Source organism: Prunus mume, linkage group LG1 (assembly GCF_029339155.1).
Source record: "Prunus mume cultivar Tortuosa linkage group LG1, ASM2933915v1, whole genome shotgun sequence".
NCBI classification, from domain to species: Eukaryota; Viridiplantae; Streptophyta; class Magnoliopsida; order Rosales; family Rosaceae; genus Prunus; species Prunus mume.
This window is the reverse complement of record NC_142698.1, coordinates 22,214,963-22,227,641: the sequence shown is the minus strand read 5'-3', so window position 1 is coordinate 22,227,641 and position 12,679 is coordinate 22,214,963. Positions and strand designations below refer to the sequence as shown.

The window sequence follows — 12,679 nt, the reverse complement described above, 5'->3', positions numbered from 1 at the left end:
ATCATCTTTTAGAAGCTCATTTTGTAATGTATTACCTGTTTCCAGAGTTAAATCATCTTCTTAATCATTATTTAATTTCTGTATCAATGAAGAAGGAGACTTCAAACAACATTGTCTCATTTTGTCAAACTTTTGTGCTGATTTAAAGTTCATTTGCCCAGATATATGCAATGGCAACTCCAAGACAATGGCCGGCTATCTCATAAAGACAGCATATAAATTTATGACATTGGTGGGCTATCTCACAAGCCAATGAAACAGGCCAAATATAACTTGTTTTTCTGAGTACGGATATTCCTTAATCCTACTCAGTTATTTACTTTGATTTTCACTGCGATGCTAAAAATTTCATTGCTTGAAAGCTTCGGTGAACAAAAGTGGAGATAATCATAGTACAATCCCTTAAACCAACACCAAAGTTCCTCTCTTGATTTGAACCTCTGCAATTGGGAAACATAGTAGAGCTTTGATTTCTCAAAGTTATCCATACCTAGGTGGAAATTATACATTCACATATTGCTTATGCTAATTCTTCTCCGAAGGCAAAAGTAGGCGCATATCCGGTAACCTATTGCCATGGCCAGCAAAATCCATACTTCTTCCATGCCTCCATTCAAGTCTACCATGTCAAATGTAGGTGAACTCTGCAGAGACCTACACCCTCCTTTGCTTTCACACTCATATAGTTGATCACCAGAATACTGCACTTTCAGTAGAAGCCGAAAGCCGTAGTACATAAACGACAAGTACTTCAACCACTGCATAAATTTCGGTATATGCTGCAAACCAAAACAACATGTTGTCACATGGAAAGAGTGAGTGTAATATAAAGACTCTGATGTTAATGTAAAAGGTTACTTGTAATGCAAGAAAATTTGCAGAAGTTAAAAATTGTGCTAGAAAATGTGATTTCGGGTCAAATTCAATTAGATTACCTGCACATAATAGCCTCCAGTGAGAAGAAACAGCATTAGTATCAGAGAGGCAACCATCCCAGCCCTCCTAATACTCAAAACTAGAGCTCCAAACAGTTCTCCTGCCCCCTAATTAGGAAACAATTGAAGCTGTTTTATTCAACCACCAAACTAGAATTAAATTAACTTCATGTTGGAATTGTTAATTTTGACTTACTTGGCTTGTGACAGCTACCAATAATACGGAAAACAATGTGAGGAAGAAGCAAGGAACTGTTCTTATAAAGCCAGCCATGAAATACACAATCAACATGAAAAAGGTGGGATAGAATACATGTGCCATCATGTCACACAGAGTGCTGCACACATAGTATACACTTAATCTATACATGTCTGCTTTTCTTTCCTTGACCAAGAAGACTTTTTCGAATGGAAACACGTATACGGCTCCAAAAATTGATGAAGAGGTCCAGAAAATGCAGATGTAGAACATTAAGCCGACCTGCAGAAGAGTTTATATTGGGATGTTCATATATTTGATTCGATTTTATGACCCCCGGGTCACTGAAATTTACCTGATCTCTGAGTTGAGCCTCAGTGTCAGTCTTCGATTTCCACCAAAGAAGACCCAACAAGACTGCAACTCCAACCGCTTGAACCAGTCTTAGCTTATCAAAGTAGTCCCTGCATCTCTCTCTAAATGTTCTCTTAAACAATATCATGAACTGCTCACACCAGGTGATTGTCCAATCTTTTTTAGCCTGAATAGCTACTCGAAGATGGTCTGGTGCTTTCGTTGTTCCATGATTCTCTCCTTTTTCTTTTGGCTCCAGCTGAGTTTTGTATTTGAGTTGTAGGTACTAATATAAATATAAAAACACATGTTGAGAGAGAGGAAGATACAAAGAATTTAGGTGCTGGAGATTTTGAAGTAGTAGTTCTTACCCTGACCACAGCCTTCTCAGAGTCGAGGGTCCCTTGCCCTTGAGGTACCACGAGATCTTCAGGAACACTAATGTCGTTAACTTGTCCAGTGGCTAAATCAAGCAAGAACTCTGCAGGATTCATGGGAATTTCCGGGATGAATCTCAAAGATGAAAAGTACTCCAAAGACTCTGCACCCTTTCCATAGTACACAGGGTAACCTTCTGATATCAGCAAAAGTTTGTCAAATGAATGAAACATTCTGCTTGATGGTTGGTGGATAGTTGTGATTATTGTCCTTCCACCCTGTACAACATCAAATATGATTTTTTTCATTAGCACTTCTTCCACAATGGAAATATTCACAGGGATCATTTCTTTCACAATGGCATTTCACTAATTGACCTTAGCAAGTCCTTGAAGAATCAGAAGAAGTCTATTAGCTGAGGTAGAATCAAGGCCTGAAGTTGGTTCATCAAGCAACAACAATGAAGGATCAACAAGAATTTCATAGCCTATACTGGTTCTTTTCCTTTCTCCTCCTGATATGCCTTTGATAAACCCTCCACCTATTCGTGTGTGACGACATCTATGATCATATGGGAGAAAATTTAGGACAAGAGTTCTTGAAACAAAGTTCTAGGTTCACCATGGAAAAGAAAATATTAAATATATAGTACATACCTTTCAAGACCAAGCTCCTTAACAATCATCTCCACTCTTGCATATTTTTGCTGTCGGCTCATGTTGCCTGGAAGCCGCAAAAAGGCAGCGAAAACTAGAGTTTCTTCCACAGTTAATTGTGGGAACAGCACATCATCTTGTGTCACAAATCCAATCCTGTTGAGGTAAAACAAAAAAGAAAGAGCACAACATTACCATATCAATCAAATTTCCATGAACAAAGAGAGGAGCATCATGGAGTTGGCTAACCTCCTTTTAAGAGCTTGATTATATGGGATGTCATTGTAAGTTATTTTGCCTTTAACATTGTCTAGTATTCTTCCTCCAATCACTTTCAGTAAAGTAGTTTTCCCACTACCAGAAGGTCCCATCAGAGCAAGAATTTCCCCTGGCCCAATGCTTCCTGTTATCCCCCTTAATATCTGCTTGTAATTATCTTCCATGTTGAGTTGTGAGGCTACTTTTGACACCATTGCTTTCACTGTGTTGCTAGAAGCCTTGCTGCTTCTCACCCTAAACTCCACATCTTCAAACTGCATTGTAAATATAAGCACATGAAGATCATAAGCAACAGAAGAAAAAAAAAAATCTGTTAAATTTGCTTACTTCAATTCAACTTTTGGTTTTCAAATTACTACCTTAAGAAAAATTGGAAGAGGCCCATCTTTATTGGTATTAGAACTCTCATCTTCTATGTCAATCTCTGAGTACCTGTTTCTAAGGTATGCTTGAGACATGAACTCTAGGTTGTGACCAAAGCCACTGCTCCCCGCAATCTGCATAGACCCCATTGTTGGGGGTGACATTGAGATGTCCTCAATCTCATCATCTCTCCTAATCTCCATGTTTTCAGACCGCCGAACCCGAGACCAAGCTAGAAGAAGCTGAAACTGTTTTTAATGGGGGGGCTGAATATCAATTGTGACAAACCAAAAGCTTGCCTATATAGTTTTGAGGCAGGGTGGTGTTTGGTAAGCCACATGCTTTCAGTGCTTAGTTTTAGGTCTTGATGGAAAAGCTTGTTTTTATTTTTATTCTTATTGCAACCAATTCTTGACTTTGCTTGGTAAACATGCCAAGGACATGACTAAAAATTAGCTCTTTATGGCACTCTAGGACTAGGACTAGGAATGAGAGCTCATTTCAGGCTTACATGCAACTCACTTTGTATTGCTTCATATTCTAACCAAAGAAATAAGGGCCCGTACTCTCAAGAATCATTTTCATGAAAATGCGTGGATTAATTAGAAAACATCTTTAAAATGTGTCTGGTAGTATAATTTGAAAATAATAATATGTGACTTATTTTCAATTGTATTTTTGCTATTTCAATTTTTTTTAATAAAAAAAATCTGCTATTTTTAAAGACAAAAATTTATAAACAATAAAAAATGTATAATTTAACAAATAAAAAATTCTAATGTTTTTTTTAAGACAAACTATCTTATCTCATTTCTTTTTTCTCTTTCTCTTTCTTCCTTTCCTTTCTTCCCAGGCTCTTCTTTTTTCTCTTTCTTTCTCTTTTCCTTTTTTCTTCTTCTATTCCTTCCCAGACTTTCTTTTTTCTTTCTTCCTTTTTCTCTGTTTTCTCTTCTCTTCTTCTTCCTCTATATGATTCTTTCTCTTCATCTTCCTCTCTTATTTTTTATTTTCTTCTTCCTCTCTCTGATTCTTCCTGTTCTTCTTCTCTCTTCATACCCATCCTCTCTCTGTTTTCATTTGTTAATGGTTGGTGGTGGTTCGATTGGGTGGTGATAGTGGTTCAACTGGGTTTGTGGCAGTTATGGTTCGATTGCTTTGGTGGTGATCGTGCTTTGGAGGTGCCGGTGCGGCAAACTAGACGATGGGTCTGGATCGGGGGAGATGGGTTTCCACAGTGGTGCTCCTCAGTTGAATTTTTTTTTTGGGTCTGGTGCTTGATAAGTAAATCACGATCTCAGAGATTTTAGAAGAAGAAGAATAGCTATGGAGAATTTCAAAGACAAGAATCGATGTTGATTGGAGAAAGAGAGATGGAAAAAATGAATTATAGTATGGACTGAAAATGAAAACGTTGAAAACGAAAACAACATAATTTCGTTTTCAACTTTTGTTCATGAATTGGATTTGTTTTTGGAAAATATTTTTAGGGAAAACAAAAACGTTCCAACCGAACAGGTTTTTGCCAGAAAACAGAAAATGAAAACAGAAAACGGGCCGTGAAAACGATACCGAACAATACTCTCAAGTCTATTTGGCTTTTAACTATCAATAATCTGTTAAAAAGTAATAAAGATAAAATCTTCAGTGCCAGGGATATAAAATTATAAAAAAAATACACATATAATTGATATCATTTGAAATTTTAAAATTTCTTTCAAAATTCAAGATTAAACTAAGTCTAAATCACGCATTCTTCGTCTCTTGAATTGCAAAATTTTCCATCCGTATAAAATGCTCAATAGTTTAATTCTTAACTCGTAGCATCTAAGTTAAAATTTAACTTTAAAAACTACATGGTTGGGTTTACAAAACTTCAAGTGAGAGGATGTCAACCTTAAGAGAACTTGAACAAATTTAAAATGAAAAAAATAATAATGAAATGAAAAGAAGAAGAAAGAAAAAAACAAAAGTTGCATAGGAAACGACGTCGGATCAAGTTCTTCGAACAGAACAAAGTAGCTCGTGCACTTGTTAGTTTGTATAACACAAGAAGTCAACAGCCATACTTACTGAAAGGAAAAAAAATTGCACAAACAGCTCAGAAATCTCTCAATTTCATCAAAAAAAATCAAATTCTCTCGGGAAAAAAGATAAAAATTGAGTGAAAATGGAAGAATCGCGGGAAATACTGCTAAAGTCGTTGGAGAACTCGGGCGTTTGCGTCCTAAACGACGTGTCGTCTGTCCGAGACCTGACGCCGGCGACCTTAGTCTCGATCTGTGGCCAGTCTCTCAACCTCATCGGCAAAACGCCGTCGTTTCCCACTTCCCTCCCTGATTCCTCTGTTGCCGACAGGTTCAAGCTCTGTACGGACATCGCTTCCGCGATCAAGAGCCTCGGTTACCTCGCCGACCTCAGTTTCCACCAGGTAAGAATCGTAAAGTTAACAAGTTTCGATTTTTTTATATATTTGTTTCGGTGTTTGTTTCCTGAGAAAATGCGAAAAAGTGAAAGCATAGCATTACCTTGCCGACCTCAATTTACTGAATTGGAACAACTTTTAGGCTCAGTATCACTGAATTGAATGAAATTGAATTGTGTTTTTGAATTGGAAGTATATAGTGTTTGCATAGTACTATATGTATCTGTTATATGCACAGAAATTATAGACATAAGGATCTTAAGCTATACGAAATATGGTCTGTAGCTGTGCTAGCAACTTTGCTCATTCAAAATTACCATAATTTAGCTTTTTTATATTTGTTTAAAGGAAAATGCTTTTCTTACTAATTAAAGTTCATACAAATTGAGGTACCCTGTACTATTTAGGAAATCAGGGACCGGCTTTCTGCAGGTATGGAATCAGTTAGGATCATTTGTTTGTAGAGTAACCAGACTGTCACTCTGAACTGTTGTGATTAAGCGAAATCGTGTTTAAATGTGCGGTCTTGATTAATTTCCAAGCTGTCTAGTAAGTTTCTCTTTTAGTTTATTTGGATAATGACTGGCTAATTGCCAGTATATGCAATTGAATCTATGAATTGTGTGAGATTGCTTCTTATTTGATTTGAATTTCTACGTGCGCTTTTTTTTTTTTTTTTGCGTCTTATTGTTGTTCTTTTCATTCTTATTGTTCTGAAATTTTGCTTAGAAACAGACTATATGTGTTGCTTACGGCAGTTCTTGTATCCATCTGAAGAGGACTCGTACAAGTTGATAAGATTCTTGGTGGAGAGGCTTTCAGAATTATCTGAAGATATCGGAAAATCTGGTCCCAAGGGTGTCAATGATAGAAGGGAAGTGAAAGAAGACAGCTTTGAAAGCAATTTGGAGGACCACAAAACTGGTGACCAGGGGTCTGATCTTAGTTATGACAAAGTTGGAGCCAAATTGGACAAACTCACATTCAATGGTAAATTGCCTGAACTAACAAATACTAATGATGAAGATGCCTCTTTCAGCACGTCTGCTGATGCTCATCTTATTCCACAAAAATTGGATGAAAACGGTGTTGATCATGTATCCAGCTCTAGTACAGGAGAATTCAACAAGGGCGGACAGAATAGTGTATTAAGCAGGAAGCATTTGACTGAAAAACTGCAAAATCAGGAGAAACTGCTCATGGAGAAGGTTACTGCAAGGGCCTCAGAACTAAAGCACCTTGAAGAAGAGTTGGAATTATTAAAAGAAGCCACAGATATGGCATTTGACATCCATCATCCCGTTGAATTTTACCTTGCAAAACTTAATGAGCAAGTGGATGTTCGAAAGCATCACCTTGGAGAATTAAAGTCAGAGTGGTAAGATATCAATCTTTATTTAATTTTTCATACAAAGTTAATTGTTTTGCACTTTGCAACATCTTTCTAGAGGCGCTTTCCTACTTAATGAGCATGGGCACTAAAATATACGTTTAGAAGAGACTACACTTTAAAAGCATATGTGTGGATGCACAAGATATAGACATTTGAAAAGGTACTACCTTTGTCAGCATATATGTATGTATGCTATTGGTTTTTCATCTGTTACCAATTATTTTTCACAGGGAAGTAGTCAGAAAGCATTTAGAAGAGAAAAAGAAAAGTCTTGAGGAGTCTCTGTATGCAAACAACCCAGATGCTCAGGAAAAGCTCCAAAAGCTGAAAAATCTTGAACTGGAAAAGGAATCCATCTTGTCTGCAGTTCAAAAAAGGTATTTTTCTGGAATGAAATGAATGAATTTTCTGGGTCATGTTCTCTGTGCTCCTGCTGTCCCCAGAACTTCTGTGATTCATGATTTAGTTTGGGACTGTTTAGTTTTTACAAAGGAACATATTTCATTACAAGTTACAATATTGAGGGGAAAAAGAAAACATTTTTATAGATTGCGTTAAAGATGCCCAAGAATAAAGGGTGATATAGGTTGTTTCTTTCTTTCTCGCGTTAATTAATTTCATTTGGTAGGGAGGAGGAACTTTCTAAACTTTCTATGGATCTAGCAAAGCTGCCAAAACTGGAATCAAGAAGATCCTATATTGAAAGGGTCAAGGAGATCACAAAGAACAGTCGGAAGCAAGAAGCTGACATAGAGCAGATCTTAAAAGACACCAGGGAGCTTCAGTTAGAGAGTAATTCTATCCAAGAACGTCTTCATCGAACGTATGCTGTTGTAGATGAAATGGTGTTCAGGTACAAAATTTCTTTGACCCATAAACTGTTGCCTTAAAAAAAGACTTAGTTATGATTTGGTCCATCACCTTTCGCTTTGTCATTCAAACTCCAACTATTGTTATCTGAGAGGCATGTATCTTACTTGCAGGGAAGCAAAGAAAGACGCAGTAGGGAAGCAGGCTTATAGGCTTCTCACTAGCATCCATGAGACTTTCGAACAAATTCGTGAGAAAATCCTGGCAAATGATAGAATACGACGAGAAGTGGCCGAACATGAAAAGAAGCAAATGGCCATGGGCTCTCGAAGCTTAAATGTGGAGAAATTACAAGCTGATCTTGATGCCATTATGAGGGAAAATGAGTACCTAGAGAAATGTCTCCAGGATAAATAAGTGAACTCCTTGTTACCATAATTTATTCTTTCAAGCGTTGATGTACATTATTTCGGTCATGGTTTCTCACATTTGAATTTATACACAGTAAAACTCACTTTGTTGTACTCATTTATCAAGAGGAAACATTGAAATATTTGTACCCACTGTCATATATCCCTTCAGGAAAGTAAGATTACCAAGGAATTTGTGTTAAGAGATATCACCTCATCTAAAGACCTTAAACAAGACCCTCACTATAGAATGACTCGTATTTACTTCTTAGAACTTGTTTGTAACTTAGTTTTTTACAGAGGCCCAAAGCCAGGGCAAGTCCCAATGAACCCAAATCAGACATAGGCCGCCCCGGTCATAATTTTAAAAATAAAATTAGGGCACTGAATTTCACTACGCACAATAGCTCTTTGCATGTTACCAGTTACCCAAAATTGTCTGAGGCCCACAAGTAAGGTGCAGCGTCAAATTTGAAACTGGTGCTGCATTTGTTTTCTAACTACTTATGCTTTGGTGGTTGGGAAAGCAGAAGTAGGGACAGATCAAAGTATAAGTTGTTCTGTTGGAACTTCAATTTGTTTAGAATGGCAGCATCTCACTTTCATTGTATTTGGATCTGTGTTTGGCTCGAAATCGTATGGCAGTATCAATTTGGATAGTGTCACGCAGTTGTGATATTTAATAAAGAACCACACTGGCTGTGAAAAAACCCACAAGTAGCTGTAAAAATTGTAAACTTTTATCTAATCAATATTATCACTCTAATCGACTACAATGGTTGACAATTATCGATTGATATGAATCTTACAGAAGATTATACACTAATCAATAACTCACAGTTATCCACATATGCGTGAAGGTTTGTAATTTGTATAAAAATGGTAGGGCCAATCATGCATTATCACGTGAAAAAATTAAAAAGTATAATAATGTGTGATTAATTGAGGATACCGCCATAGTTGCATATCTGGAGAAAGGGAACAAATTTATCATGTATCGAAAAGATTCATATTTGGCTTAAATTAAAAGATACCCTTTTCCTTTTGCATGTAACTTATTGCAAACTATTTCTAACTTAACCGTTAATTAACTAATGGACCTCTGCTGCTTTTAATAGTTTACATGATTAGGAATTAATGATTTGTAGGTGAAGCTAGCTATACCAAATTAATATTTATATGAAAGATGCCTATAGTTTGTTAAATATCCATAATATCTAACGTATACTTTAGGCCATGAGATTATGGCCACTCCATCGCTCTCACTAATTAGCTATGAGCACTTGGCGGTGACTTAAGCACATGTACTTGAATCTTTGACTATTTCTTTGTTGATCATACAAATCTCTTTCATGTTTCCTTAACTTCCCAGATAACCTACATCAATTAGAAGTTCTACACCCGTCAAGACTGTTATTCTCACCCGCCTGTCTCCCCACCTTGGAGCTCACAAACATTGCAAACTAAGCAAGATGTCCTAAAACATAACAAACTCCTTTTTCTTCAATATTCAATATTATTATTATTATTATTATTATTGTATTGTATCATTATCAAAAATAAAGAAGAAGAAAAAGAAAAAGAAAAGTCTTTTGAGTGTTTGTAGGATTGAAGGACTCTAATGCAATGCAACTAAGTTTCTCCTCCTTCACAACATTCAAAGAAGCTTTTTCATCTTCGGTGGAGAACTGGTTTTTAATGGGTTGCTTTTTTGTTTTGCTGATGATTTTGATGGCTACGTGATCCCATTGATTGGTGCCTCTGTTAGATCATTGGCATATGGGGCTGTTGGATTCATTGGTGGGAAACGAAGTTAAGAAGTTTGTGAAACGAAAAGACAGTGATGCAGGAGAAGCAGGTTTGACAACACATGCATTCTGTGAGCTGCATCATCACCATTATCATTATAAGATTTTATTTCGTTTTTGATTGGTTCTGTTTTGTAATGTACTGTGGTTATGGCTTCTCTTTAATTTTGTGTTCTTTTAATGAATGAAAATATGAACACTGTTTTCTGGGTATCTGGGTTTTCCTTTTTGATATGTATTGCTTGTGGAGTAGTTGAAGCTGAACTTGGTTCATTCTGTTTGTGCTGCAACTACAATGGTTTTTCTGATTTATTTTTGTACCAAGATAATTTGGATAGCTTCAAGTTTTTATTACATATAAATGAATCAATAAAAGAAGTTTTATTGCCTGAATGCTTTGATTTGTTTCATAGTATACAAGAAATTGTTTCTTTTCTCAGTCCATGTGAATGCTGAAACAATCTGCAGGGCTCACCAAAGCAATATGCTATTTCTTGATGTTGTGTTTTCAATTCCGTTAAGCAAATTAGTTAAATAGATAAAAGCAAGGAAAATGTGTGTGTACCCTTTTGGAAATCACAAAATGAAAATTATCTTTTCTACTTCTTCAAGTTCTTGTAGTTCTGATTTTCCAAATTATCAGGTCGAGCACTGGAAGAACTCAGAGGTTCTATCTACAATGAAATTCGAACATCAGAAGGCGCCAAGCGCCAACAGCAACGGATTTGTGGGCCGGTGGTGGCTATGACCTTCAATTTCATTGTCTCTGTGGGGATTATCCTGGCAAACAAACTAGTCAGAGCCTTGTCCTTCTCTTCTTACTTTCTTTTTTTTCAGTTAGTATGCTTTAGCAATTTTACAGGGTCCATAAGATTTTTTGTTGGGAATATTTTCCATTTGATTTTAATCATTTTGTTTAACAATCTTATGCTTAAGTTGCACTTCTGCTTCCAGGTAATGGGAAGAGTTGGATTTAAGTTCCCAATCTTTCTCACATTGATTCATTATGTGACATCATGGTTGCTTCTTGCCATTTTCAAGACGCTTTCAATTCTTCCAGTTGCTCCTCCGTCTAGAACTACTCCTTTCTCTTCTATCTTCTCCTTAGGTGCTGTCATGGCTTTTGCCTCAGGTCTTGCCAATACAAGCCTAAAGCATAACAGGTCCTTCCTTGCTAGCTTTCTTTCATCTTGTATGTTAACTTGTTACAAACGTACATTGTTCGACTTCCTCACCTTTCTGCTTGTTGCAGTGTTGGCTTCTACCAGATGGCTAAAATTGCTGTCACTCCTACCATTGTTTCTGCTGAGTTCATTCTCTTCAGGAAAACCATTTCTTTTAACAAGGTGAGTCAAAATAATTTTGCCCCATTTCTTTTGCTAACCTTCGTACCTTTTTTCGGGTTCAAAGAACCATACTTCTGTTCTCGTTTCGATTTCCTATTTCTGTGCAGATAATCATCGGAAGTCATGGTTATGCAGGTTTTGGCTCTAGCTGTTGTCTCAGCAGGTGTGGCAATAGCAACCGTAACAGACGTAGAGTTCAATGTGTTTGGTGCTTTAATTGCAATTGCATGGATAGTCCCAAGTGCCGTAAACAAAATCTTATGGTCTAATCTGCAACAGCAAGCCAATTGGACGGCACTCGCGTAAGAATTAGAGTTCTTTCTTTAAATACTTCCTCCTTAAAGATGTTTAGTGAAGCGAATCGGTCAAATAATATACCCTATAAGAAAGAAAGAATGACAGTTTCTGATGTGGAAGTGTAGGCTGATGTGGAAGACAACCCCAGTCACAATATTCTTCCTACTAGCTCTGATGCCATGGTTGGATCCACCAGGAGTTCTACTTTTCCAATGGGATTTCAACAACACAACAGCCATTCTTATATCAGCACTCCTTGGTTTTCTCCTCCAATGGTCTGGAGCTTTGGCACTTGGGTGAGTCTCTTGTCATAAAGACAACTTTTGTACCTCATTTTACCTCACTGGAACAGGCTTGAAGTGGCTAGTTCTTGTTCTGTTTATGCAGGGCAACCTCAGCGACTTCACATGTTGTTCTTGGCCAGTTCAAGACTTGTGTGATACTACTAGGGGGCTATCTTATGTTTAATTCGGATCCGGGGTTTGTGAGCATTTGCGGGGCTCTTGCAGCCCTCTGTGGAATGTCTGTTTACACATCACTAAACCTGCAAAAGTCACAAGACAATGTGAGCATGCAGCTCCCAAAGCAAAGCTTACCGACGTTAAAACCAAAAGCCACCAACGAAGAAAGTGTAGAGTCAGATGTAGAGGATACCACCAACCCCACAACTGCTGTGTGAACCAAGCAGGCTTACAAACCATTTTTCCTCATGCAGTTGTCAAATGAAACAAAATAGAAAAGGAAATTCTCTTACACCAATTACAACTTTTTTTCTTTATGCAAGCGATATCGTGAGGCAGAAATCGAACACATAAAATGATCTTTAACCACTTGAGTTACAAGCTCCTTGCATACCAGATACAACTATGATTCAACATTCTCTGTCATACTAAACAGGTGAGACATCAGAAAGCAAAAATTGGTGAGGTCCACCTTTATTCTATCAATCCTGTTCACAATTATAATATTAATCAATAAAATGTGAATATGGAAGCCTCCCTTGAGCCTAAGAACATGTCTTCACAAAAA

General features: G+C 37.1%; 3 protein-coding genes across 7 annotated transcripts; 2 read left to right on the top strand and 1 right to left on the bottom strand.

Moving 5' to 3' along the window:
- Positions 1-178: 178 nt before the first annotated feature.
- Positions 179-3,438, bottom strand: ABCG26 (ABC-2 type transporter family protein). 2 transcript variants are annotated; one of them, XM_008220320.3, is made up of 9 exons: positions 3,161-3,438; positions 2,772-3,055; positions 2,523-2,678; positions 2,244-2,427; positions 1,860-2,144; positions 1,490-1,774; positions 1,132-1,416; positions 936-1,043; positions 179-779 (listed from the first exon to the last, which is right to left on the bottom strand). In XM_008220320.3, the coding sequence occupies exons 1-9, from the start codon at positions 3,365-3,367 to the stop codon at positions 510-512; spliced, it is 2,064 nt and encodes a 687-aa protein (XP_008218542.1). In that variant the 5' UTR covers positions 3,368-3,438; the 3' UTR covers positions 179-509. The 2 variants fall into 2 exon arrangements, with proteins under 2 accessions (XP_008218542.1, XP_088901628.1); XM_089045502.1 differs by having other exon boundaries at positions 3,234-3,374.
- A 1,765-nt stretch (positions 3,439-5,203) lies between these two features.
- Positions 5,204-8,342, top strand: LOC103318866 (coiled-coil protein). Of its 3 annotated transcripts, none has more exons than XM_008220308.3 (5): positions 5,204-5,592; positions 6,322-6,964; positions 7,210-7,356; positions 7,608-7,832; positions 7,963-8,342. In XM_008220308.3, the coding sequence occupies exons 2-5, from the start codon at positions 6,327-6,329 to the stop codon at positions 8,204-8,206; spliced, it is 1,254 nt and encodes a 417-aa protein (XP_008218530.2). In that variant the 5' UTR covers positions 5,204-5,592; positions 6,322-6,326; the 3' UTR covers positions 8,207-8,342. The 3 variants fall into 3 exon arrangements, with proteins under 3 accessions (XP_008218530.2, XP_008218525.2, XP_088900125.1); XM_008220303.3 differs by having other exon boundaries at positions 5,207-5,592; positions 6,345-6,964; XM_089043999.1 differs by having other exon boundaries at positions 5,459-5,592; positions 6,316-6,964.
- Positions 8,343-9,633: 1,291 nt separating this feature from the next.
- On the top strand, positions 9,634-12,403 carry LOC103318848 (Nucleotide/sugar transporter family protein). Of its 2 annotated transcripts, none has more exons than XM_089045483.1 (7): positions 9,634-10,078; positions 10,651-10,802; positions 10,962-11,170; positions 11,260-11,353; positions 11,489-11,655; positions 11,776-11,946; positions 12,038-12,403. In XM_089045483.1, exons 1-7 carry the CDS (start codon positions 9,979-9,981, stop codon positions 12,327-12,329), a joined length of 1,185 nt encoding a protein of 394 aa, XP_088901609.1. In that variant the 5' UTR covers positions 9,634-9,978; the 3' UTR covers positions 12,330-12,403. The 2 variants fall into 2 exon arrangements, with proteins under 2 accessions (XP_088901609.1, XP_008218514.1); XM_008220292.2 differs by having other exon boundaries at positions 9,641-10,057.
- The last annotated feature ends 276 nt before the right edge of the window (positions 12,404-12,679 follow it).